The sequence below is a fragment of the Rhinopithecus bieti genome, unplaced genomic scaffold (genome assembly GCF_001698545.2).
Source record: "Rhinopithecus bieti isolate Rb0 unplaced genomic scaffold, ASM169854v2 scaffold_35885, whole genome shotgun sequence".
Classification (NCBI taxonomy): domain Eukaryota; kingdom Metazoa; phylum Chordata; class Mammalia; order Primates; family Cercopithecidae; genus Rhinopithecus; species Rhinopithecus bieti.
The window spans coordinates 1,405,583-1,430,271 of record NW_016815776.1 but is presented as its reverse complement, the minus strand read 5'-3'; the positions used below and the strand labels follow the sequence as shown (position 1 = coordinate 1,430,271).

The window sequence follows — 24,689 nt, the reverse complement described above, 5'->3', positions numbered from 1 at the left end:
TTTTTTTTAACAAACAGAATAGACTCTAAAATAAGGATAAAAGTATAGTATAGTAAATACATAAATCGGTAACTTAGTCGTTTATTACCATTATCAAGTTTTATGTACTGTATATAAATGTATATGCTAGACTTATTGATTGATTGATTGAGACAGAGTCTCGCTCTGTCACCCAAGCTGGAGTGCAGTGGCTCCATCTTGGCTTACTGCAACTTCCACCTCCCAGGTTCAAGCAATTCCCTGCCTCAGCCTCCCGAGTAGTTGAGATTACAGGCATGTGCCACCAGGCCCGGCTAATTTTTGTGTTTTTAGTAGAGATGGGGTTTCACCATCTTGGCCAGGCTGGTCTTGATCTCTTGACCTCATGATCCACCCGCCTTGGCCTCCCAAAGTGCTGGGATTACAGGTGTGAGCCAACATGCCTGGCCTATGGTAGACTTTTTAGACTTTTATATGATTAGTCATGCAGTAGATTTGTTTATACCAGCATCACCACAGACACGAGTAATGCCTTGAGCCATGATGCTATAATGTCACTGGTCAATAGGAACTTTTCAAGTCCATTACAGTCTTATGAGACCACTGTCGTACATATGGTCTGTTATTTGCTGAAATGTCATAGTGTGGCACATTATTGTATTTCCTTTCTCCTGCTTATTTTGTTTTTCATCTGTTCCTTTGTTTATTAAGGTGGAAGTTGAAATCATTGATTTGAGACCATTTTTTTCCTAATATAATATTTCATGCTATAAAACTCTCCTTAAGTACTACTTCAGTGACAGCCTAAATTTTTTATATATTGTTTTCACTTTCATGGAGTTCAAAACGTTTTCTAATTTCCATTTTGATTTCTTCTGTGACCCATGAGTTTTTAGAAGTATGTTATTTTATTTCCATATTTGGAGATCTTCCAGAGATCTTTCTGTTATTGATTTCTAATGTAATTCCACTGTGGTCAGAGAATACACTTTGTATTACTTCAGTCCTTTTACATTTATTGAGACTTTTTTTTTTTTGAGACGGAGTCTCGCTCCATTCCCTAGGCTGGAGTGTAGTGGAATGATCTCGGCTCACTGCAACCTCTGCCTCTCGGGTTCAAGCCGATTCTCCTGCCTCAGCCTCCTGAGTAGCTAGGATTATAGGTGCATGCCACCATACCTGGCTGATTTTTGTATTCTTAGTAGAGATGGGGTTTCACCATGTTGGCCAGGCTAGTCTCGAACTCCTGACCTCAGGTGATCCACCCACATTGGCCTCCCAAAGTGTTGGGATTACAGGCGTGAGCCACCGCACCAGGCTGAGACTTCTTTTATGGTTCAGAATATGGCTTATTTTGGTAAATGTTCTGTGTGCCCTTGGGAAGGATGTGTATTCTGTGATGTAGGATGCAGTGGTCTATAAATGTCAATTAGGTCAAATTGTTTAATAGTGTTGTTCAAGTCTTCTATTAATTTTCTGTGTGCTTATTCTATTAATTACTGAGAAGAGCATTAAAATAGCTGACTCGAAATGTGGGTTTGTCTATTTCTCCTTGCAATTCTATAAGTTTTTGCTTCTTATATATTTAGAAGTTACATTACTAAGTGCAAAAAGCGTATTACTTCTGCTTAAAGCATTAACCCCTTTATGATTATGAAATGACCTTATTTATCCCTCATAATATTCACTCCTCTGAAATCTACTTTCTCTGAAACTACTATAGCCACTCCAGCTTTCTTTTAATTAGTGTTAGCATAGGACAGTTTTCTGTTCTCTTACTTTTAGCCTATTTGGGTTTCTGTGTTTAAAGTATGCTTCTTGTTTATAGTTGGGTCTTGCTTATTTTATTGAATCTGGCAGTTTGCCTCTTTGCAGAAGTTGTTAGGCTACTTATATTTAATGTGATTATTGATATAGTTAGGTTTAAATCTCTTATGTTGTTTTCTGTTTGTCTCATCTGTTTTTTGTTCCCTGTTTCTTCTTTTGAATTAACTGAGTATATTCCAATTCTATTTTACTTCCTCTGTATGCTTATTAACCATAACTGCTTCATTTTAACAGTTGCATTAGAGTTTAAAACATATCTTTAACTTCTTATGGTCTATCTTTAAGTGATGTTATACCACTTTATGTACATTCCCTTTCACCCCCTCAGCCTTTATTCTACTGTTATCATATATTTTACTTCTACATAGGTTATAAATCCCACAGTATATTGTTACTTTCGTTTAAACTGTTAATTACCTTTTAAAGAAAATTAATCAATAAGAAATATTATATAATTGCCCCATGTGGTTACCATTTCCAATGCTCTGTATTCCTCTGTGTTGGTCCATGCTTCTGTTTGGTATTGTTTTCCTTCTGCCTGAAGAATTTAGCATTTCTTGTAATGCAAGTTTGCTGGTGGTGAGTTCTTCAGCTTTTGAATATCTGAAAATGCCTTTACTTTGCTTTCATTTTTGAAAGATATTTTTGCTGGATATGGAATGGATACAGAATTCTAGGTCGACAGTATTTTCTTTCAGTTCTTTAACAATGTTATTACACTAAATTCTTTTTTGGTAAATTCAGTAACAAGATATCGGCTGTCATCTTTATTTTTGTTCTGTGGTTGCTTTTGACTATTACCGGTTTTGAGAAATTTGATTATTATATATTTCAGTGTTGTTTTCTTAATGTTTCTTGTGTTTGGAGTTTGTTCAGATAGTTGGATCTGTGGGTTTTCATAAAATTTGGAGAAATTTCAGTCATTATTTCTTCAAATATTTTTTCTAGTTCTTCTTTTGTTTTCTCCTTCTGGGATTCCAATTCTAAGTATATTAAGCTGCTTCAAGTTCTCCCATATCTCATTGTTATTCTTTCTTTTTAAAAATTTTTTCTTCCTGTATTTTTAGATAGTTCCTATTATTATATCTTCAAGTTCACTAACTTTTTCTTCTGTAATGTCTAATCTGTTTTTTATTCTTTACAGTGTATTTTTCATCTCACAGGTTGTAGTATTTAATTCTAGATGTTTGATTTGGGTCCTTTTATATTTTCCATATCTCTGCTTAACTTGAACATATAGCATGTAATTATAATAATTGTTTTCAAGTCTTTGTCTGCTAATTCTAACATCTGCATCAAATCTGGTTTGATTTCCATTGGTTCATTTTTCTCTTCGTTATGAGTATGGGTAGAGACTTTAAATCTTTTGTCACAGAACACCAAATTGTCCTCAAAATTTATCCTATTACTACCAGTACAGTCCTACTACTACCAGTGCTTCTTTATTCTGCCAGCACTGAATTTTGTCCATCTTTAATCTTTGCTAGTCTCATAGGCTAAAACTATTTACTCCTGCAACAGATATTTTTTGAGCACTAACTATAAGCCCAGTGGCAGATGGTGGCAATTCTGTGGTGTTCCAGCAGCCACAGGAGATGCCCTCATGGTGGTGCTTGTGTAGTTTATCACATTTTTATTTGCACTTTCTTTGATTATTAGTGATTTTAATCATCTTTCCCTAAGTTTGTTGGCCATTTATACTTCCTCTTTGGTATACTATCTACTCATGTCCAACAACTAGTTTTAATGAATTGTTTGAATATTTTTTATTCCTATTATTTACTAAGCTATTTATTTATCAAGGATAGACACTCACTTTCACTTTTAAATAAAATATGTTTTAAAATAAAGATATTTCCTTTAAAATAAACTAATACTTATGCATTATTTCTTTGAAGAAATGATTTCCATGTTACTCAAATACTTTTGCTATATTAAAAGTAAACAGGAATTGATTCTGGTATAAAACAATGTCCTTAAAGGCAAACTTTTACAAACAATATAGAAACACAAAATACATATATGAATACATAATACATTCATAAATATACAAGTAGATAATTTCATATATACTTGATAACAACAGATACATTACTTATATTCTTTAGAAACAATCATGCAGATTATAAATGTTACTTTACTCCTTTAATAATGAAATAGAAAGTCAAGGAGATGAAATATCCTCAGATTATATATTTTTAGCTGATTAAATATTTCTGTCGAAGTCATGCCATCTGTATTGGAAATGCCCTATATACAAGATTATTAATTTGTAATAATCTAAGATATATTCTTTAAAATGAGAAAATGTCAAAATGCCCGTTGTCAAGCATTTGCTTACCCTCTGAAGAGTATCAGGAGTTTTCTAAGGCACATGCTACCTATTAATCTGGCTGTGTAGGTAGATGTTGGGAGTACCAGAAAGGATGCCCTGATTGTGGCACAGGTTCTATAGAGGGCCTGTTGTCATTCATTGCCAACAGCGAGGTGGGCAGGGAGGGCAGACCTTGAGATGTGTTCAGCTCTATGGCAAGGGGTATGACTTGTATACATGTCACAAGACTATAAGCATCAACCCTTTGAATGTGATGAAAAAAAAAATGCCTCTAGTTATGCTGTGAATAAATAAACTGAGCTGTTTTAGTAATAGTGATGCCAGCAGCCAGAAAAGCCCCATGAAGTCTAACCCACCAGTTCTTCTGTTGGACTCAGGGCCCCCTGACTGACCTGTTTGGTGTAGGTGATCTCTGGCCACCTCAAACAAGCGCAGGTGCATGTTGGTGATGGGGTTAAAGGAGCCACAGGCCAGGAGAACCACAGGGATTCGGCTCCTCATCTTGTCAGGCACATCCACACCCGTTGCAGTGGCCACCCTGCTTTTAAGGGGACAAAAGCTCATGTCAGGGAGTTAGCACTGAGATAATTATCCAGATCAGTCTCTCTAAACCACACACAGACCATTACTTGTCAACTTGTAAGATGACTGAGGAGGCATTAAAACAACATTTAAGGAGGGTTTGCCATGGGCCATGAAGTACGCCAAGTGCTATGCCAAGGTATATCCTTCTCTTGCCAAGTCCTTTTTAACAACCCTGAGCGGTTACTCATATAGCTCAGGGACCTTAGAAGCTACTGGGCCAGGACTGGAACCCAGGCAGCCTGATCCCAGAACCCATGTTCTGTTCTGAACTTCTATATCCTCCTTGGGCTCCGACAGATCACCCTGGGATCAGAAGGAGGGCTAGAAGACCCCCCCAGTGTCATCTCTGGTAGTCCTAATAGATCTCACAAGGTCCTAGAGTAGATTAGCACTTTTAAAATACTTTTTATTTTGAAACAATTTTAGACTTATTGAAAAAAAGTTACAAAATTTATACAAATTTTTTTATACTCTTTATACAGATTTCCCAATGTTAACATTTTACCACACTTGCTTTATCATTCACTCTCTTTCCACACACATACATGCCTGTTTATAAATATTTTTTCTGAAATGTTTGAGAGTAAGTCATAGACATAAAATCTCTTTACCTCTAAATACTTCAGTATGTGTTTTCTCAGAATGAAGACACTTTGTTACATAACTGCAGAACAATGATTAAAATCAGGAAACCAACATTGTTACTGGACTATTATCTAATGTGCAGACTGTATTCTGATCTGACATATTGTCCTTTATCTGGGGCCCAAGCATTTTGAGAGGGTGCAGCCCACCCTCTGACCTCACTCTGTTGAGGTTAAAGGTGAGAAGGAAACAGCCCAGGCTCCAGGACTGGCTGGCAGACACGGTTCTCTTGCCTCTGAGATGCTGCTTCCTCAAGGTGGGCCTTGGGTGACCCCTAGTTCTGCCTCTCACTGGCTGTGAGGCCTAGGGCAAACCACAGACCCTCTCTGAGCCTCAGGTTTCTAACCTGCAAGATGGGGATAAGTCACTTACTCTTACAAGGTTATAGTGAGGATAGTTACATATGGAAAGTGCCTGATACAGAAGAAGCATTTAATAAACAATCACTGTGGTTGTGATGATGACAACAATGGTGAGAAAGGTGCTGCTACTGCTGACCCTGATGGAGCAGGAGGAGAAAGGAGATGGTGGTGTGTCTGTGGTAGGCAGTGTTTAAGATGGTTCCCAGTGATCCTTCTAGAATTCACTGGTAATCTCATCCCTTAAGTAGAGGCTGAAACTTGCTTACAACAAACAGAATACAGCAGTAGTGGTTACCACTTCTGAGCTAAGGTTACCAAAGGCCTCTGGCTTCCCTCTTGCTCACCTCTTTTGCTTTCTCACTTGCTCACCCTGATGCAGCCAGGAGGCAGGTTGTGAGCTGCCCCACGGACACGCCCATGGGCCCAGGGAGTGAGAGAGACCTCTGGCGGCCAACATCCAGTGAGGAACTGGATCTCCAACAACTATGTGCATGAGTGTGGGCATGATCTTTCCCCAGTCAAGTTTTCAGACGTGACTGCAACCCTGCGAACACTGACTGAAGCTTTATAAGACAGGCTTTATAAGTTAAATTATATCTGGATTCAAGACCCACAGAAACTGTGAGATAATAAATAAAAATAATAAATAAATGTGTTGTCTTAAGCTGCTACATTTTGGTGTAATTGGTTATGCAGTAATAGATAATACAGCAACCAACAGGAGGAATGCATTTACTGCCTTTATTGTTCATCTTGCTATGATGGTCTTAGCTGTAATCCTGCAGTTCTGGGGGCAACATGTAGAGTGTTCAGTCACAGGAACCTGGGACCCTGCTTGTATCAAAGGAAACTGTTTCAATTTGGCCCATGTTATCTCCTTCTCCAGGCTTTCATCCAGCTTCCTACTTTATATTCTAGCAACAATGAACTACCTGTTAGGACTTCTTTGTGACATCTTCATGGCTTCCTGCTTCAACCTTCTGTACAGGCTATTTTGGTTTCCTCCAACCAGAAAACCCCCCAGCACATCCCAATATGTTAAGACCCAATTCATATGATCACATTATTTATTACTTCAATCACTATTTATCAATTACCTATTAGGTACCTATATCAGTTAGGGATATATTAGCTGCAAATACTAGAAGCCTAACCTCAGTGGTCTAAACAAAGTGAGGTTCATTTGTTTCTAACATGACAAAAAGTCTGGAAGTAGGCACCTATGACATTAGATCATGGGCTCAACAATGACCTGCAATTCTTTCAGTTTCTCTCTCATGGTCACAAGATTACTGTTGCAGCTACAGCCATCATAACCTCAATAAAGGCAAGAAGGAGGAGCAAGAAGCTGTGCTAGATTGGCTATTCCTCTTAATCAAGAACACAAGAGCTTTTTTAGAACCTCCTGTAGATTTTGCTTCTGTCTCATTGGCCAGAACTAGGTTACATGGCCACTCTAGCTACAACAAAGGCTAGAAAGGCATCTATTTAGCTTGACAGCCTCTAAAGTGAGAACAGTGAGGGAAAGGGGGTTGGAAACTGGATTAACTAATCCACCGTGGCTGCCACAGAGTTGGGGATACAAGTGTCCGGGTGCTGGGAGGGTGGAAGGCTGCTGAGATGGCTTCTTTGAATCTAGCTTAGGTTAACTCATCTCTGAATTACCTTTAATAAATCACATGCCGCATTTTATTGAAAAAGGCTGCTTATATGTCTTTCCTATCCACTGGACAGTAAACCCTTTAGGAAGGGAAGTGGTGTTTTCTCCATCTTGGGATTTCAGCTCGAAGCACAGAGCCTGGCCCAGAGTAGGGATCAGTGAAGACTGAAACGGGGCACTGGCTGGCTGGAGGGTGTGTACTCTGAGCTACAGTGTGAAGATTAAAAACTCTCAGCCTAGGTGGGCCGTGGTGTCTTCATGCTTCCTTTGAGTCAGCAGGAATACCCCCTACTGTGTGGGAAGAAAGCAGTCAACAAGCTGCTGCTAGATTTTTCCCAGGGAGATTGGATGGTTTAATGAGATATTTGCAAAGTGTGCCAAGCTATTCACAAGAGCAGCCTCATGATGACTGTAACTGAAAAGGTGGCTGTTTTTTACAACTATTATGAAGTCTTTCAAAATTCTATTTCATTTTGACAAAATATACATTGTTAGAACCATTAAAACATGTAACTGTAGCATCTCAGGTAACCTGGGGCTCTCATCCATTTTTCCAAAAGTTCCCAGAAACTGTAAATTAGGACATTTGTTTGAATGGTGGCATCAACAGCAATGAAATGTGATGCTGAGAAGGAGAATAAATGACCTTTATTAAGTGCCTCTCTTTCTTTTTCTTTTTTTGCTGTGGGCATACTGAGCCACACTGTTCTAATGGAGACTGTGCTCTGTCTGGGCCACATCGCAGGCTGAAGGACACAGTGAGTGTACATTCCCAGGATCAGTAACAGGGTCAGTGCACCTGTACCATTTGTACACTGCAATTTGCTTCAACTAAGTACCCTCTCAAGCCAAACCCAGAGAAATACAGTGATAGGGCTAAAATGGACTCACTCCAGGGACCCACCAGGACAATAAACTGGCTCTGATTTGAGTGCCAATCTCATCAGACACAAGGCAAGATGCATGCCATAAAAGTGTCCCATCTGCCCTTATCATCTAATAATATCTAGTGAGACGGAGCAAGTGAGGGAGACTTTTGCTATTGGGAAAGGCTTCTCATCAATAAGCATTCAATGGAGGCCACAGAGTAATAATTGCTGCTAAAGGATTTAACAAGTTGAGAATGTAGTGTACAGGCTTGTTGGAATTTATCATTAAACTGGAGACAAGGCAAAAAGGTTCTACCTTTGGCTCCCGCCCCCTCTCCAGCTTACTGCCTCCCACTCCATAGTCATCAGACAGCATTTCATCCCACTCCTCAAGCACAACATGCTGCTTCTGCAAATGCAGTCATGACCACCTGAAATGCCATCCTCATCCTTGCCACCCTGGTGATCTGCCTTCAAGGTTTTCTCCCTGGAATATTTACCTTGTATCTCCCCCAATAGCCCCCCACTATCATGCTAACTCTGTACTTGTTTTCACATTTTATCACCTTTTCTTTCTTCACCAGAGAATTGTCATTGCTTTTTATGCATGTTGCTCTTCTCCAAGTGGAAGATAATCTCTTAGAGGTTTTTATTTTTTAATTTTTTTTTAAGAGACAGAGTGTCACTTTTTTTTTTTCCAGTTTGGAGTGTAGTGGCATAATCACAGCTCACTGCAGCCTCAAACTCCTGGGCTCAAGTGATTAGAGAGTGGTTTTTAAATTCATCTTGGTCCTTTCAACTCCTAGCACTGTGCCTGGCACCAATAAGTACTCAGGAAATGTGTGTGGAACGAACAAGAGAGTCAGTGTCTATCCCTAACCAAGTATTTTTGTCAGATGGCTACCTCCTCTCTTTGGTTCTGTCCCAGTCAATGGAATGAGTTGTCTAGAGATATAAAGTGAACTTTCCAGCTCCCTGAAGGTACACAAGATCTCTCCCCAAAGCCCCACTTCACCCAACTCAATCTGAAATTTAAAAAAGACATCCTTGTCTGTTGGGCCCTCTTTAACACCATGATCCTGTCAACAGGGATATGCTGGCCTCCTGCACATTGACACCGAGGTCATTCCTCTGCCCAAGAGAACTGGAGGTTGATGGCTGTCCATTTGCCAAGACGGTCCAGACAATTCCTTCCAGATTTTACTGCCTAGACATTGCTCATTGCACTGTTTTTCAGAGTCCACCCAGTTTCTCCACAACAGCCAGGTCTCTGACACTGCCCTGCCTGCCAACTACTCAGTGAACAACTATTTATTAAGCATCTACTAGTGGCCAGGCCCTCGACTGGACAGTAGGATGCAATAGGAGGAAATGCAGATGTAGCCCTCACCCTCAAAGAGCTTCCAGTCATCTATAGGAAGGACAATTCAACAGACAATAACCCCAGGGAAAGGGCTCAAGGCTTAACACCTCACTGTGAGAGGGTGAATAATTGGCCCCTGAAAATGACTATGTCCTAATCCTTGGAACCTGTGAATATGTTATGTTACATGATAAAAGGGATTTTACAGACGTGATTACATAAAGATTCTTGAAATGAGGAGGGTAGCCTGGATTACTGGGTTTTATCTTGAAGGCCCCCATAAAGAGGGCAGCAACAGGGCTAGATAAACAGAGAAAGAGATGTATGAAAGAAGCAGTCGTCAGAGAAGAGAGAGGTGCTAGGAAGGGGCCATGAACCAAGCAATGCAAGCAGCCTCTAGCTGCTGGAGAAGGCAAGGAAATGACTGTCTCCAGGGTCTCTAGAAGGAATGCGGACCCCTTCATTTTAAACTTCTGACCTACAAATCTTGAAGGCAATACATTGTGGTTTTTTTTTTGTTTGTTTTTTGACAGTATTTTGCTCTTGTTGCCCAGGCTGGAGTGCAATGGCGTGATCTCGGCTCACTGCAGCCTCCGCCTCCCAGGCTCAAGTGATTCTCCTGTGCCTCTGTCTCCCTGAGCAGCTGGGATTACAATGTGTCGTCGCCACTGTGCCCCGGCTGAATTTTGTATTGTTTAGTAAAAGATGGGGTTTCTTTTTTTTTTTTTTTTTTTTGAGACGGAGTCTCGCCCTCTGTCGGCCCCCGGGCTGAGTGCAGTGGCCGGATCTCCAGCTCACTGCAAGCTCCGCCTCCCGCTGGGTTAGCGCCCATTCTCTCTGCCTAGCGCTCCCGAGTAGGCTAGGACTACAGGCGCCTGCCCTACCGACGCCGCTAAGCTTTTTGATTTTTTTAGTAGAGACGGGGTTTCACGGCGGTGTTAGCCAGGATGGTCTCTTCGAGTCTCCTGACCCGTGATCCCCGCCCGTCCTCCGGCCTCCCCAAGGTGCTGGGATTACAGGTTGAGCCATTACAGGCTTGAGCCACCGCGCCCGGCGGAGAGATGGGGTTTCTCCATGTTGGTCAGGTTGTTCTCGAACTCCCAACCTCAGCTGATCTGCCTGCCTTGGCCTCCCAAAGTGCTGGGATTACAGGCATGAGCCACCGCACCTGGCCAAATTTGTGTTGTTTTAAGCCACACATGAGTTTCCTATGGCTGCAGTGATTTGTTACAGCAGCCATAGGAAGTTAACACACCTTTTAGTGGCAGGCTGTCAGAAAGGACCTTCCAGCTAAAGCAGGAATGGAGAGGGAATTGAGATGCTGGGGAAGATAGCGAACATGGTCAGGCACAAGGCACAGTGCTGCAAAGGCCTAGACACAGCAGCTGAAGGTGGGAGGTGAGCTGAAAGATGTCAGTATGGCTCACGTGTGGGAGGGAGCTGATGTGTGAGTGGCTCAAGATGAAGCTGCAGAGTGTGGAAGGATCACGAGGGACCCTGGGTGCCTATGGAGTTTAGATTTTATCCTATGGGCAAGGAGGAAGCCTCTGAAGGATTTAAAACAGGGATGTGACTTGCTCAGTCTGTGTTTCAGAGTACTCAAGTGCAGCAGGAAGTTTCAGGGACAGTGGGTACATCAGAAAGTCTCAGGACGGCCCCAGCTGCCCTCAGATCTTTCTGGCTGGAGAAGGTCAGGCAGCCTCCATCTTCCTGGAATATGGTCTCTTCCACTGCTCACATCTTACCTAGTTCACCATGTAATGTGATGCTGGCCAACACTCCATGTGTATTAAGTTCTAACCTAGTGTACACCCCTTAGCCCATTTGTCACAGGCCATCACAGAGGCACAGTAAGGAAGGCGACCCGGGAAGGTTAAGTGCCGTCACTGCAGATATAATGTGCTAATGCTCATGGCTTGGGAGGCAGTCAATTTACCTTTCCCTGCGGTGAGCATTTCTAAAGGGCCAGGCCTGGGAAAGTGGCTGAAAACATCCCTGTTTATTATAGACATAAAGCAGATGGCTTCAGGCAGAATGGAAATGGATTCTACAAACATCTTTCATTACACAGACCTCTTGACCAGCCTCCTCATCTTAAAGAAAACACAAGTCATGGTTTGTACGTGGGGCTGATGACCACATTTTTCAGACTCGGTGAAACCATTTCCATCTGTGTGAGTGTGTCGACTTCTCCAGGGCAATCAACCTTCATGCGAACTCCAGTACTTTTCCCTTTTAACTTTGTTGGATTCACCCGCTGTCGCTATGGGCACACAATGCTGCTAAAAACAAAAGCAAAGCATGCCTTCCTTGTCAGTGTGAGGATCCTCTGCCAGCCACCCCTTGGAGGAAACAAACATGTCAATTAAGCATTCATCCTCATTATGAGACTCCCAGGAAAGCAGGCAGCCCACTCTTCAGTTTCAAGAAATTTCAAAAGATTTGAAGGAGCACAAGGAGTGGAATGAGATCTCTTGCAATGCCATACTCATGAGTTTGGGACTAGTTTCAATTGCTGCAATAAAGTACATCTGAGTAACTGCTACTGGGTTTATTGAGTAATAGGCTAGGCACTGTGCTAAAAACTTCACACACATCAATGCTAATTCTTTCAACATGCCTGGAAGGGAAGGGTTTGTGCTTGCCTTCTGGTAAAGAGTCCAACCAACCTCCTAAGGCTCAGTGAGCCACATAGAAAATGGAGATAATTATATCTACCTCTTAGAACTCTCATGAGGGTTACTGGAGGTGACCCAACTAGCACAGTGCCTGACCCATAGAGGGTTCTCCAGAAATATTAGCTCCTTTGTCTTTCATTGTCTTTAAAACATAATTTGCCACTCCATATACCAGCTTCCAGGCGGTTCTTTACCTTTACATTTTTCTAGTTACCCATGATCAAGACCTGCCAGCCCTTGGACACACATTCGGCATCCTTCTACCTATTAGTCAGCTCACTCAGACCAGCTCAGCCTGGGAGATGTCACCACTGAAGGGTGCTGATGAGGAAGGTCAAGCCCCAGTACCAATGCTGTAGTCGTTTGTCTAGCTCCAATAAAACAATCCTTCTCTAAGCATCTCTTGTCTCTGGAATTTAGAGTCAATATTGAAAAACACAGGAACAGACAGTCTAATATCATTCTGGCAGAAGTAACATTTTCTAATGATGAAAAATAAATATGCCTCAAATCATAGCTGACCTGTCAACTTGGACAAAGAAGGCAGAAAAGGGGGTTAGAATGTGAGGAGTGTTTTGGGTCTGCTGTTAGGAATGCAAATAGCAGAAAATTAAAAACACAACCTACCAGCTACTGTGCTAGTGCCTTGGAGATAGAGGAGTAAATACAATCTGTTCCTGTCCTCAAGAAGGTTATAATCTAGCAGGAAGAACAAGCATCAAGGACCTCTGGTAGGACAGAGTTTGCTGGTGACTCCTCAATATCCATTCTCCCATTCTCTTCAGTCACAGAATGCCTGCCTTCAGCTGGGCATATTGCTACCTTTCCCAATGTCTTTGGCAGTAGGCTGAGGCCACATGCCTAAGGTCTGGCCAGTGATCTTTGAATAGAAGTGTTAGGTCAGGCACTGTCCTTAAAAGGGAAAGGCATGCCTTTCTCCTCTTCTCTACTCTTGCTACCAGGAATGTGATAGCTGGAGTATGGCAGCTATATTAGACCCTGAGGACAAGAACCAACTCCAGGTTTGATAAAGAATAGGTCAAGAGAAAACCAGGACTCGATGACCCTGAAGCTGTCATACCAGCCCCGGGTTGCCTACCTCCAGGTTTCTTTTACCTGGGTGAGAAACGATCTTCAAAGCCACCATTATTTTCCATTTTTCTATTATACACAGCTAAACCTAATTCTAACTGCTATGCCAATATTTAATGAATGTTTATTGGGTTAGTATATAAAAATGGAAAAGTATGTAAACTTTAAGAACTTTCTATTGCCCCAGTTAAGTCTGTTTTATACGCAGAAACTCAAATGGACATTATTTGAAAGGGAAAAAATTCACCTAAGGAAAAAACAAAACTACCATAACTTAATTTGCTACATGAATTTTCATGGGAGGAAAATCCTTACTCAGGACTCTGGATGGCTGAAATGTACAGCAGTGAATCTTTTCTGTAGATCACAAAAACCAGACGCTGTCCCATCTACTTCTCCCCCAAAACAGATACATTATGGCTTGTTGTCGCACTCTGCTTGTAGTGGGCATTTGCCATATGGCTTGGCAGTTTAATGGTTTTCTGATACTTGACAAAAATGAAGCACAATTATTTTGCAAGGAGTTTGCGTTCCTAGATGGGTCTTTTCCAAATAACAGCTGTGCCTCAAAATTGAGTTACTCAATTTGCAATTTGTGGACACAATACTCAAACATTTACAAGTGAGCAAAACCTCAAATCACTTGGGCTATTTCCAGACATCAGAGTTTATGAAGTTTTTAGCAATGTTATGAGTGTGCAGCTGTCAACAAACTCAAGCCAGCATCTCTGAACCACCAGACCCTGCAGGCAGCAGTGATGTCCTACTTATCAATAGGCCATGTGGAATTGACTACAAACCTGTGGGACAGAAAGAACATGAGGGCAAGAAGCCTCACCCCCAAAGCCCACAGACTAAATCTCTATTACTTTCTTTCCATTTCCTTCCACATTTGTGTAGGTGATGTCCAAATCTACAGCTCCAGACTTGACCCTGCTTATGGGCCCCTAAAGGTCCATGGGCATCTGCCTGACACTGGCTTGATGACAAGACAGACATGGAATCAAAGCCAACAAGTACTTCCTAACCGAGTTACCTTGACTAAGTGTATCAATCAGGAGAGGCCAGGTAAGCTGCACTAACAAACAACCCTTAATCTTAGTGGCTTAAAACAATAAAGGTTTATTTCATGTTCATAATATATACCCATTCCACATGGGTTGAGGGCTCTGCTCTGTGTCATCAACAAAATTGTCCCCCAATCCATGACTCAAGATGATAGACCAGCCACTACATGGAATGCAGTTAGTCACAACAGTAGAGAAAAAGAAGGCTCTGGAAAGTCCCTCACCAGCAACTTTATGCTTGGCCCCAAATTGTCACATGTTACCTCTATAGATCCCACACAACTACAGTGAGCTAGAAAGTACAATTGGTCTCTATGTGCTGAAGGTAGAAAGCCAGAAATATCTGGCAAATAGCCTTGTGCTTACTATATGACTTAATCAGTCAGTCTCAGCCTTAGCGACCCATATGGAAAATGGAGATTTTGGCCTCACTCTACCTCTCCTACTTGTCTCTCACCCACCTTCTCTATTCCTTACAAGTACTCCATATCATCGTCAAGCTGGGATCACCTACCATTCTCTAATGTGTCTTCTGCATGTTCCTGCTTCTTGGGTCTCTGCATGTTCCTGCTTCTTGGGCCATTTCTTAGTGCTAGAATGTTCTCTTCCATGCTAACTCTCCTGTGGAGCTTCCTGCAAGGCCCACCTGGAAGTCAGAGCTCCCTCCTCTAACCTTGTAAAGGTGACATACTATGTCTAGATACAGACAAATATTTTTAGTTTATATTTTTGAGCCCCCACTCTTTCCTTGCCTAGCACACTGTAAACCCCTGAGGGCAGGGCTCCCACTGGGTCTAATGCAGAGTGGAAGATGACTATAAGAGATATTTACCTGATTCATTGGGAGACAAGTTAAGAGTGAAAAGGAGAGCAGAGTGGGAGCCAGGGGGCAGCAGCCCACTTCATGGCGGGATCTAGGCTGAAGCAGGTAGCTGTGGAAGAAATATTCCCCAAGTCAAAACAGTAGAGCCCCAGGTTTGTCCACCCTCCCATCCCCACTACTGCCTTCAGCATCTGGCACTTCTTCTTTACCCGGTTTGCTTTCCCTTTAGAGAATTTCTGCCTCCTAATCTGGGGCGTCAGTTCCCTTCCAAACTTAAATTTTGTTTTAACCCCATAAACTGTATCTGCTGCTTTGGCTGAGTCCCATCCAAGGACCCTGATTCCTGATTCCCACCTTAGAGGTAATATTCGTTTCCTCTATCCTCTCCCTGCCTCTGCCCATACCCAACCTGGGGTCCATCCCAAGGCCCCCACTCCAGTCTAACGGTGGGCAATATGCCACATTTAGTGTTGGGAAAGCATCCTGTGCCATCTACAGCCCTGGGGGCTTCCCTGTGTAGCAGCAAAACGCAGAAGCAATTGTTCATAATGACATCAGGGGACGGCACCATGGCCCTTCTAGTGCTCAAATCACAAAACTGGCAGCCATGTGGCTCTTCTCCCTCCCCTGCCTTGATAGTTCCACCTCTGTAATATCTTTATTGCTCATCCCTCTCTCAAACTCCACAGTCCCTGCCTTAGATTGGGATCATTATTTCTCAACTGGATCTGAATGTACTCCCAGCCCGTCTCTTTTTTCCGGTCTCACCTCTGATCCGTCCTCTGCGTAGCTGCCCAAGGGATCTTTCAACACACACATTAACATGCTGATTCCCTGCTTAATCCCTTCCCCACCAGTTCCACTCTGCATAATGTTGAAATTCTTTAGGGTGTCATCCAGAGCCCCTTATCTGGTCGTGACCTTTTCCCCCAAGGCTTGCTACTTACCTTCCAAACCCCTCCCTATGGCTGCTCTGTCAAACTGCCTTTCATCCTGTCCTGAGTGCTCACTCACTCTCACCCATCTATGCCAGGCTAATGGCTACATCACTTAGACTTTACCTCTTCTACAAAGCTCTCAATGCCTATTCCTTCTAAGCTAAGTTGGGTCTTCTCCTCTGCCTTCCACATCCCCTTAGACCTTTCTCTCTTACATCTCATCCCATCCTACCTTACTCTCTATTCATTGTCTATCTATCTTACTGGAGAGTGAGCTTCTTGAGGGCAAAGAATGTGTTTTATTTTTGTATCCCAAGCTCCAAGCATAGGGTCTTGCTCAGAGTAGGTGTAAAACGTGTGTGGAATAATCAAATTGAATGTATAGATGAGGTCAAGACAAAAATAATGTTGGGAGGCAATTCTCCATGGGTTGCTCATGTTTCTGCATGTCTTTCAAGTAAGGCATTGGCTGCTGATTGTTCTGGACTTTCTTTCATGGATATTTGAATAGCCAACAGCAGCCTTGCAAGACTGATATTGTCTCCTGCTGGGGCAAAGCAGACAGAGTTACTGTCTAGTATAATGAGATGATGTCCCTCTTTGGAGCAAAAGAGAGACAGGTTTATTATCCCTGAAAAAATAACCAGGTTCCCGAAGCCCAGGGATCTTCTCCCATTACACAATCCACGGCAAGTATGGGTATTGCGTGGCCATCGTCATGTCCTCCTGTGGGAACTGTGGCTCAGAAAATGGCACAAGAAAATGCTGACATTTGGCTACTGCTGTTGCCATGAGTAATAAAGTCTTTTGTCTCCGAGGGAGGAGTCTCATGTCTTCTGCCAGCATCCATGAAACAGTGGCAGGTTAACTCGTTAGCTTGCAAGTAGGGTAAAATTTCAGACCTTTTATGGTTCTTTACAGACAGCATTCAATTCTGGACTTCCTCTAGTGAACCAGGAAATCCACAGATGGATGGACAACTGAGAAGAGAAAGATGTTGAGGAGATACTAGAGTTCATGAGGCCCTGACCACACTCCTTCCATACATAATACAATTTATTTCCATCAGAAACTCAGATAAAAGTGACTGTCTACACAGCCACAGTCCAGCTGTCTTCACATGAAACAGAATCAGGAGAACCCCTTTCCCAGTGAGGACAGTGCATGGTGGGACTCTGTAGTCCCATGCACCAGCAGGACAGGTTTTCTCAAACTGTGCATGCGTAAGGGTCCTAGGAACATGCTAGTAGAAATCGTACCATGACCATCAGTATGGGTGGTGGATTCCAGTCAACAGAAGGAGGTCAGACAGAAGGGGCTAGTGCCCCTTCTGAGCGGGCAAAAAGCAGCCTGATCGGGGGACAACTCAGGAGATCATCCAGGTTGCTTTCTGGTTTTAAGAAATGAAGATTCTGATAAAGGAGAAAGAAAAATTGCTGAGGAATATAGTGTGACAGCTGCCTCCCCTATGCTACCGTCAGCCTTGTCCCTAAGTTCTCACATCCTCTTAGGACCAGCCCTAAAATGTAATCTAAAAATCCTAACAAAAAAGGCCACTTTGTTTTAGCTTGTTTGCTCATTCATTTACTCATAGAGAAAACAAGCTGCCACTACTACTGAGTTCCTTAAGCTAATAGGATAACAACAGGATCCTGAAATATCTGGGAAGGGTGGAAACTCGGCCAGGCTCTCCATGAAGGTTGAGCAGGTCAGTGGAGGCTCCGTGAATCACAGTGGGGAGGTGCAGGCAAGAGACACGGTCACCAAGGAGAGCTGTTCACCTGACACATTCACTGGGTACAACATAACCAAGTCCAGAGCCATTCTCTCCAATCTCATGTAATATAATTTCCTCCTAGAAATTATATACCAAGCAGCCCAGCTTCTCTTCTTCACTGAGCTATGAGTAGACTGCCATGGTGATAAGCAGATAACTGCAAATCTAGGCAGTGATCTGTGAAGTCAGAGCAGGCCTGAGTCAGATTTGAGGCTGTGATTAATTAAAACTTTTAACTGAGTTCATCCAACATATATTTAATGGTATGCATAATCGCTATTGTGTTGGCTAGAAATTAGGCCAGAATGGTGGGCAGTTCATAAGTAACAACTGTAGTCTATGATTCTTAAGCAGACAAACTTAATTTTGTTTCTTCCTGCAGTTATTGCTTCAGAATCCACAACTACAACTGGCAGAACATGTCCTGTCCATGTTCCCACCAAAGCCTATGCATAGGTTAACAAGTGTCAAGAAGCTTGACACATTTGCCAGCAAGTTACACACAACTCTCCAGCTAACCCCATACCAGGCTCCCTCCCACAAAATGAGGACTTGTTGACTTTCTTTACTGTGTATGAATTTAAAAATCAGCAAAAGCTTAATTTGCTTCCGTGATTTCCAAAGAACTAACGTAACGAACTGCTATGCTACATCTTAGCTGATGGCTCTTTTTCTAGGCCGTTGTGATACATGTTGATCTATGAGTGAGCAGGCCACAAGCACAGCATTTTCTATAGTTGGAACAGAGAGGCTATCCAGAGGACAGGAAAGAAAGGGCCTGGCCCCAGGGGACCAGTCATATCCCTGGGCCTCAAGGTCAACAGGCAGAGCTAGGTTCTAGTTAGGCCAGAGGAACTAAAGAACACTCCATTCTCGGAGGTTGGGATAAAGCCCAGGGAAGACATATGAAGGTATCAGCACCAAAATTAAGACAGTGAAGCTTCAGCCCACAGACATCCAACTCATGAGAATTCATCTGTATGTGCTGGACTCAATAAATAAAATAATAATTTACATATAAAATGTAGACTGACATGAAATGATTTACGCTGTCTTCCATGAGCAGATGTTCCAGAGTAAGTGTGATACAGCCCAGGAGAATCTGCTGGTCCTTCTTGCAGCACAACAATTCCCTTTTCTTCTGGCTGACAAACACCAATTTTGTTTTGCTTCAGGGATAAGGGGCATGAGAACCACAGCACCACACCTACCATGGAAGTCTCATGCTCTTTGTTAGTGATTGGTTAGGCATGGGCATGTGACCTAGTTCTGTCCAATGAGATGCAAAAGAAAGTACCTGGAAGCCAGGAAATATTCTCCTAGATGATAAAGAGCACTGATGAGAAATCCCCCTTTCTGTCTCTTCTTTTACCTGCCTCCCCTGGACACTGTGGTGTAGAGATACGATGCTTGGGGCTGCTACAGCCCTCCTATGACCACAAAGGGAAGGCCTACAGAACTATATTAACCTTGTGCAGTATTACCTTTCTCCAGACTTATTATTATATAAACCGCTAAAATACCTTTATTGGTAAAGCTCCTGCTGGTCAGGTGTTCGGTGGTGTGTGGCCCAAAGCATCCAAAGAGATACACCTCAAGAGGCCTCGGATCTTGCCTTTCTCTAATGGTGTGTATACTTTCGTGGGCCAAATGTGATCCTAGTGTGCAAAGATAAGTATCTTCTGCATAATTTGGTCCCTAACATCAAGGGAGCAACTACATGTGGGTTGCAGCTGAAGAGAGACAGCACCTGTGCCTGAGGAGGCCTTGGTGTGTGGGGCCTGGGAAAGGATGGTATGTTGAGCCCCACTGTGGCGCTGCCCTGGGAACTTTTCAGAAACCATTTTGAATGAACATTATTTTTGGTTGGCACTGTGACTTACTTTGAATGAACATTATTTTTGGTTGGCACTGAGAACTAAACCTCAGGGAAAGCTGCCTCCAGAACCTCTTAACAGACCCTCTGGACTACATCCAGTGTCCCATGGGCACTACGGGGACATTGATGAGGGCAGCCCTGCATCTGGTAGAATGGTCTCCACATTCTTGATGGCTCCATAGGGTGGCTTCCTTCATTGCAGTGTCCTCACTCCCCCTCTTCACAGGGTGAGGCAGCCCTGCTTTTCCTACCTTAGTGCTGGCTGCTTCCCTCTTGTAACTTATGATCTGACACAGCTTGGCGACTTGAAAAAACCTGAATGTACCCTGCATTCTGACACCTCCATGCCTTTGATCTTGCTGGACCCTCTGCCTAGAATGTCCTTTCCATCCATCTCTCTCTATTAAATTTTGCCCCCCAACACTCAGCACATATGAGGCTGTCCATAAAAGGTCTCCTTTACTCAACAACAAAACAAACAACCCAATTAAAAGTGGGCAAAGGACTTAAGTAGACATTTCTTTAAAGAAAACATATGAATGGCCAACAAGCACATGAAAAAATTCTCAACATCCCTAATAGCTAGGGAAATAAAATCACAACCACAATGTGAAACCACCTCCTATCTGTTAGAATGACTGTTAACTAAAAAATAGAAAATGCCAAGTGTTGCAAGAATGTGGAGAAATGGGAACTCCCATGCATTGTTGGTGGGAATGTAAAATGGTGCAGCTGCTATAGAAAACAGTATGGAGGTTCCTTAAAAGATTAAAAATAGAATTGCCATATGATCCAGGAATTCCACTTCTAAGTATATACTCAAAAGAATTAAAAGCAGTGATACAAACAGATATTTGTACACTCTTATTCACAGCAGCATTATTCACAGTAGCCAGAAGGTGGAAGGAACCCAAGTGTCCATTAACAGAAGAATGGATCAACAAAATGAATGGAAAAACAAAATACACATTGCATGTATATAACAAAATATTATTCAGCGTTAACAAGGAAGGCAATTCTGACATATACTGCCACATAGATGAATCTTAAGGACATCATGCTAAGTAAAAATAAGCCAGTCATAAAAGAACAACTATTGTATAATTCCACTTATATGAGGTACCTGCAACAGTTAAATAAATAAGATAAAGTAGAATGGTGGTGCCAGGGGGTGGGAGGAGAGGGGGAAAGAACACTTATTGTTTAAAAGGTATAGACTTTTAGCTTTGTGAGGTAAGTTTTGAAGATTGCTTACACAACAATATCAATGCACTTAACACTACCGAATTATACACTTAAAAATGGCAAAGATGGTAAATTTTATATTATGTGTATTTTATCACAATTAAACATTTAAAATTAAAGGTCTCCTTGTTAAGCCTTCTCTGATGCCAGGCTTTGATACCATTGCATTGCTTGTCAACCTCTGCCTTGATTCCTTGTTTTCTGTTCTATCAGGGTTGTCTTAAGATTTACCCAGTTGCCTATACCAAGAGAATCACAGAGAAATAGTACCAGAGATCTGATAGAACTATTCCTAAAGTCAATCCCATCTCATCCCATCTAGGACATTTCAATTATGTAAGCCAATAAATACCCTTTTTATCATGAAGTCAATTTTAGTTGGTGTGACAGCTGCAACCAACATCAACCTAATTGATGACACATTTGGCCTGAAATAAAAGAACGCTAACAATAAGGAAAACAGCTCTGAGATTTCTAGGGAATAGGAAAAAATTTGCAAAAGAATGCAATTACGACTGGCATGCACCTGACCTCTTATTTGCAATGCTGCATGCAAAAATACAATGAGCAATACCAGCATACTGAGAGAAAACAACTTTAAATCTAGACCATCAATTAAGTACAGGAATAGAATAAATACAGTTTAAAATATGAAAGGACCCAAAGTTTACCTCTCAGTCACTCTAAGAAGTTCTTTGAGGATGTGTTCCAGCAAAACAAGGAAGAAAAACAACATAAGTAGAGGTAATTTAACTCTGGGGAAAGGTGAAGCTAGAATGAAAGTTGTATAGGCTGAGGAGTAAGAGCTGAGGGCAGAGTGTGAAAATGTGGAGCTCTAAGAAGAAAGGTGAATGCTGGAGAGGTTTGGTAAACTGGGAATATAGTGAAAGCATCTCACTCTCAACAATAACAACAAAAAATCCAAGTAAGACAAACAGCTATTTAAATAACATGGTCCAAAGATAATGTAAATTAAAATGTGACATAATTTTAACTCCTTGATGGAATATGAGAAAAAAGTTCATTTGACTCCCATATTAGGAATTTCTCTTTGAGTGATCCAAGGACACTTGACCCAGGAGTGAACACCCATGTGGTCATAATCATCTAAATCCTGTTTAATGGTGTTCAACTTTTAGTGTCATTCTAGTGAAAAGGCACAGAAGGCTTGTAATCACAGAATAGAAAGGTAATGTTACCATTATTGGCAATGTAAGAATACAGCTTGAGGGGAGGCATGGTGGCTCACAGCTGTAATGCCAGCACTTTGGGAGGCCGAGGTGGGTGGATCATGAGGTCAGGAGTTCGAGACCAGCCTGAACAACATGGTGATACCTCGTCTCTACTAAAAATACAAAAATTAGCTGGGTGTGGTGGCATGTGCCTGTAATCCCAGCTACTTAGGAGGTTGTGGCAGGAGAATCGCTTGAACCTGGGAGGCGGAGGTTGCAGTGAGCTGAGATCATACCATTGCACTTCAGCCCGGGCGACAGAGTGAGGCTCCATCTCAAAAAATAAAAAAAAAAAAAAATACAGCTACCAGAATCAGTAGCTGGAGAATGATGGGAAGGAGTGCAAAAGCACCAATAGTTTCCTCTCACCTCATGAAGAGTCTAGACACTGACTAAAGTTGATGAACGAGAGGCACAGATTTGTTGTGAACAACAAATGTGGGGGAAAATAATGCCTTAGACAAAACAGGGCCTACACTTGTCTCCCATAAAATGAAGTGGAGGAAGATAGGCAGTTTAGAGTTAGGGCAGCAGCTCTGATGTCACCAATTTGCCAGGATCTACTCTAGATGTTTTCTCTGTTATTCTTAGAACATGACTTCCAGCTGCCCTCAAGATTATCTCATGGTCACATGATTGCTGTTGCAGCTCCAGCCATCATACCTGTGCTCCAGGTAAGAAGAAGAAAGAGAGGAGAAGGGTAAAAGGAACCTACCTGCCGAGTCAGTCCCCTTTAGAAGGAGTTTTCCTGAAGCCCTACCCAATAATTTCTACTTACATCTCACTGGCCAGAACACTGTAACAAGGCAAACTATCACAAGGAAAACTGCGAAGTATAGTTTTTTTTTGATGGCACATTGTTGCTCTCAACAAAATTGGGTTTTAGTAAGGAAGAAGCGGGAAACAGATATTGGATAGGCAAACTGGCCATTTGTGACTCAAGCGATAGAAGTGTATTATTCAAGTAAAAATGTATCCAATTAAAGAATAAACATAATAGAATCATCAAAAGTGAGAGGAAGGAGGAAGGGTAGGGTGCAGAGAGTATAAATGAGTTAAATCTTTATTTTTCATAATGGGACTCAGTGGCATACAACTTAAAGTTGCTTTTAACTTCCAAGATAAAGACTCAAAAGGCTGAAGCAACTTGCCTTTGGGATGTAGGTGGGGTGGGGGACAGTAGGGTCAGAGCTGCAACTTTTCATTAAGTGTCCTTCTGTATTACTTGAGTTTTTAAAAACCCATGTGCAGATACGGTTGTGATTTAAAAGTATTGGTGTTTAGTATTATGTTGAGAAGCCAAGCACCACTATGTTTCCTTTACAGTCTGGTTCTTGGCAATCTGCTTCTGGAGTGGACATTTTGGCATGTTTTTAAACCCCCATCACTGGCTTAGAAAGTAACAAAACTTAGCCATGGTCTGGGCTTTCTTTTACTTCTTTCAATTGATTTGTTATCTTTTAAACTTTAGCTATTCACATTCAATAGTTTTTTATGAGAAAGTCTCTGTCAGATGCATTCCCCCTGTTTCAGGTGGGGCAGTCCACATAGGCCCCATCCTAAAATGAGGCAGCCAACATCTCCCTACAATCATTCCCCTGAGCTACTCCCATTTGCCGACAGACCTCTCTGCAGGGAAGTATGTTCTCTACCTGCCTGGTCTGCACTCTCAAATCACTGTCCTTATGTCTCTATAATGTATTAACAGGCAATGGCCAAAGGGAGTTCTGCTGAAATAGGCAGCAGTTTGGGCCATTTTGGACTAAATCCTAGAGTGTACACGATAATGCTGAGTTATGCAGTTTAATTTATGAGCATGCAGGTCTGCTGTGAAATTGGGAAATGGAGGTATTAGACATTAGCATTCACATGGCAAGGGGAGGGCCAAGTCCAAAACTGTAATAGGCTTTTTACAGGGAGGACTGAAGAGTCTGAAGAAGCAGACATAATGCCATTTAAATGTACACTCATGAAACTTATCCTTGTATTTGAATGCTGCTGAATGCCTAAGCGGTGTGCACTTCTGCTGACCTTATGCCCTTAATATTGCCTAGCACCATTCATTGTTTTTAACAAGAGTGGAACACCTGTATGCACATCTAGGAAGATTTAAAAAATTTACGGCATGGGTGTGGTTTGATCTGCAGGAAAGAAGGTATAATAGACAGCTTCTCAACTGCTTTCTAGCTAGGGCATATACACTTTCATATGGCTAAATATTTCTAAATTGAAAAGTGAAGACAGGCACGTTTGTAATTTAACTCATTACAGTTGTGCATGCAGTTCATGCCACACAGCCTCCAATTTAAGAAGCTTATAAGCCAGAGATTTTC

General features: G+C 42.1%; 1 protein-coding gene across 7 annotated transcripts in view; it reads right to left on the bottom strand.

Annotated features, from left to right (window-relative positions):
* NMNAT3 (nicotinamide nucleotide adenylyltransferase 3) overlaps positions 1-24,689 on the bottom strand; it is a 111,295-nt gene that overhangs the window by 58,094 nt on the left and 28,512 nt on the right. For 2 of the 7 annotated variants that reach the window (XM_017853682.1, XM_017853686.1), the window contains exons 1-2: positions 15,295-15,394; positions 4,534-4,682 (exon numbers count right to left, since the gene is read on the bottom strand). In XM_017853682.1, coding sequence (XP_017709171.1) covers positions 4,534-4,642 — 109 coding nt within the window. In that variant the 5' untranslated portion in view covers positions 4,643-4,682; positions 15,295-15,394. Of the gene's footprint in view, positions 1-4,533; positions 4,683-12,930; positions 13,062-15,294; positions 15,395-24,689 lie in introns of those variants that run through there. The other 5 variants (XM_017853680.1, XM_017853685.1, XM_017853684.1 and 2 more) reach the window with 4 other exon arrangements.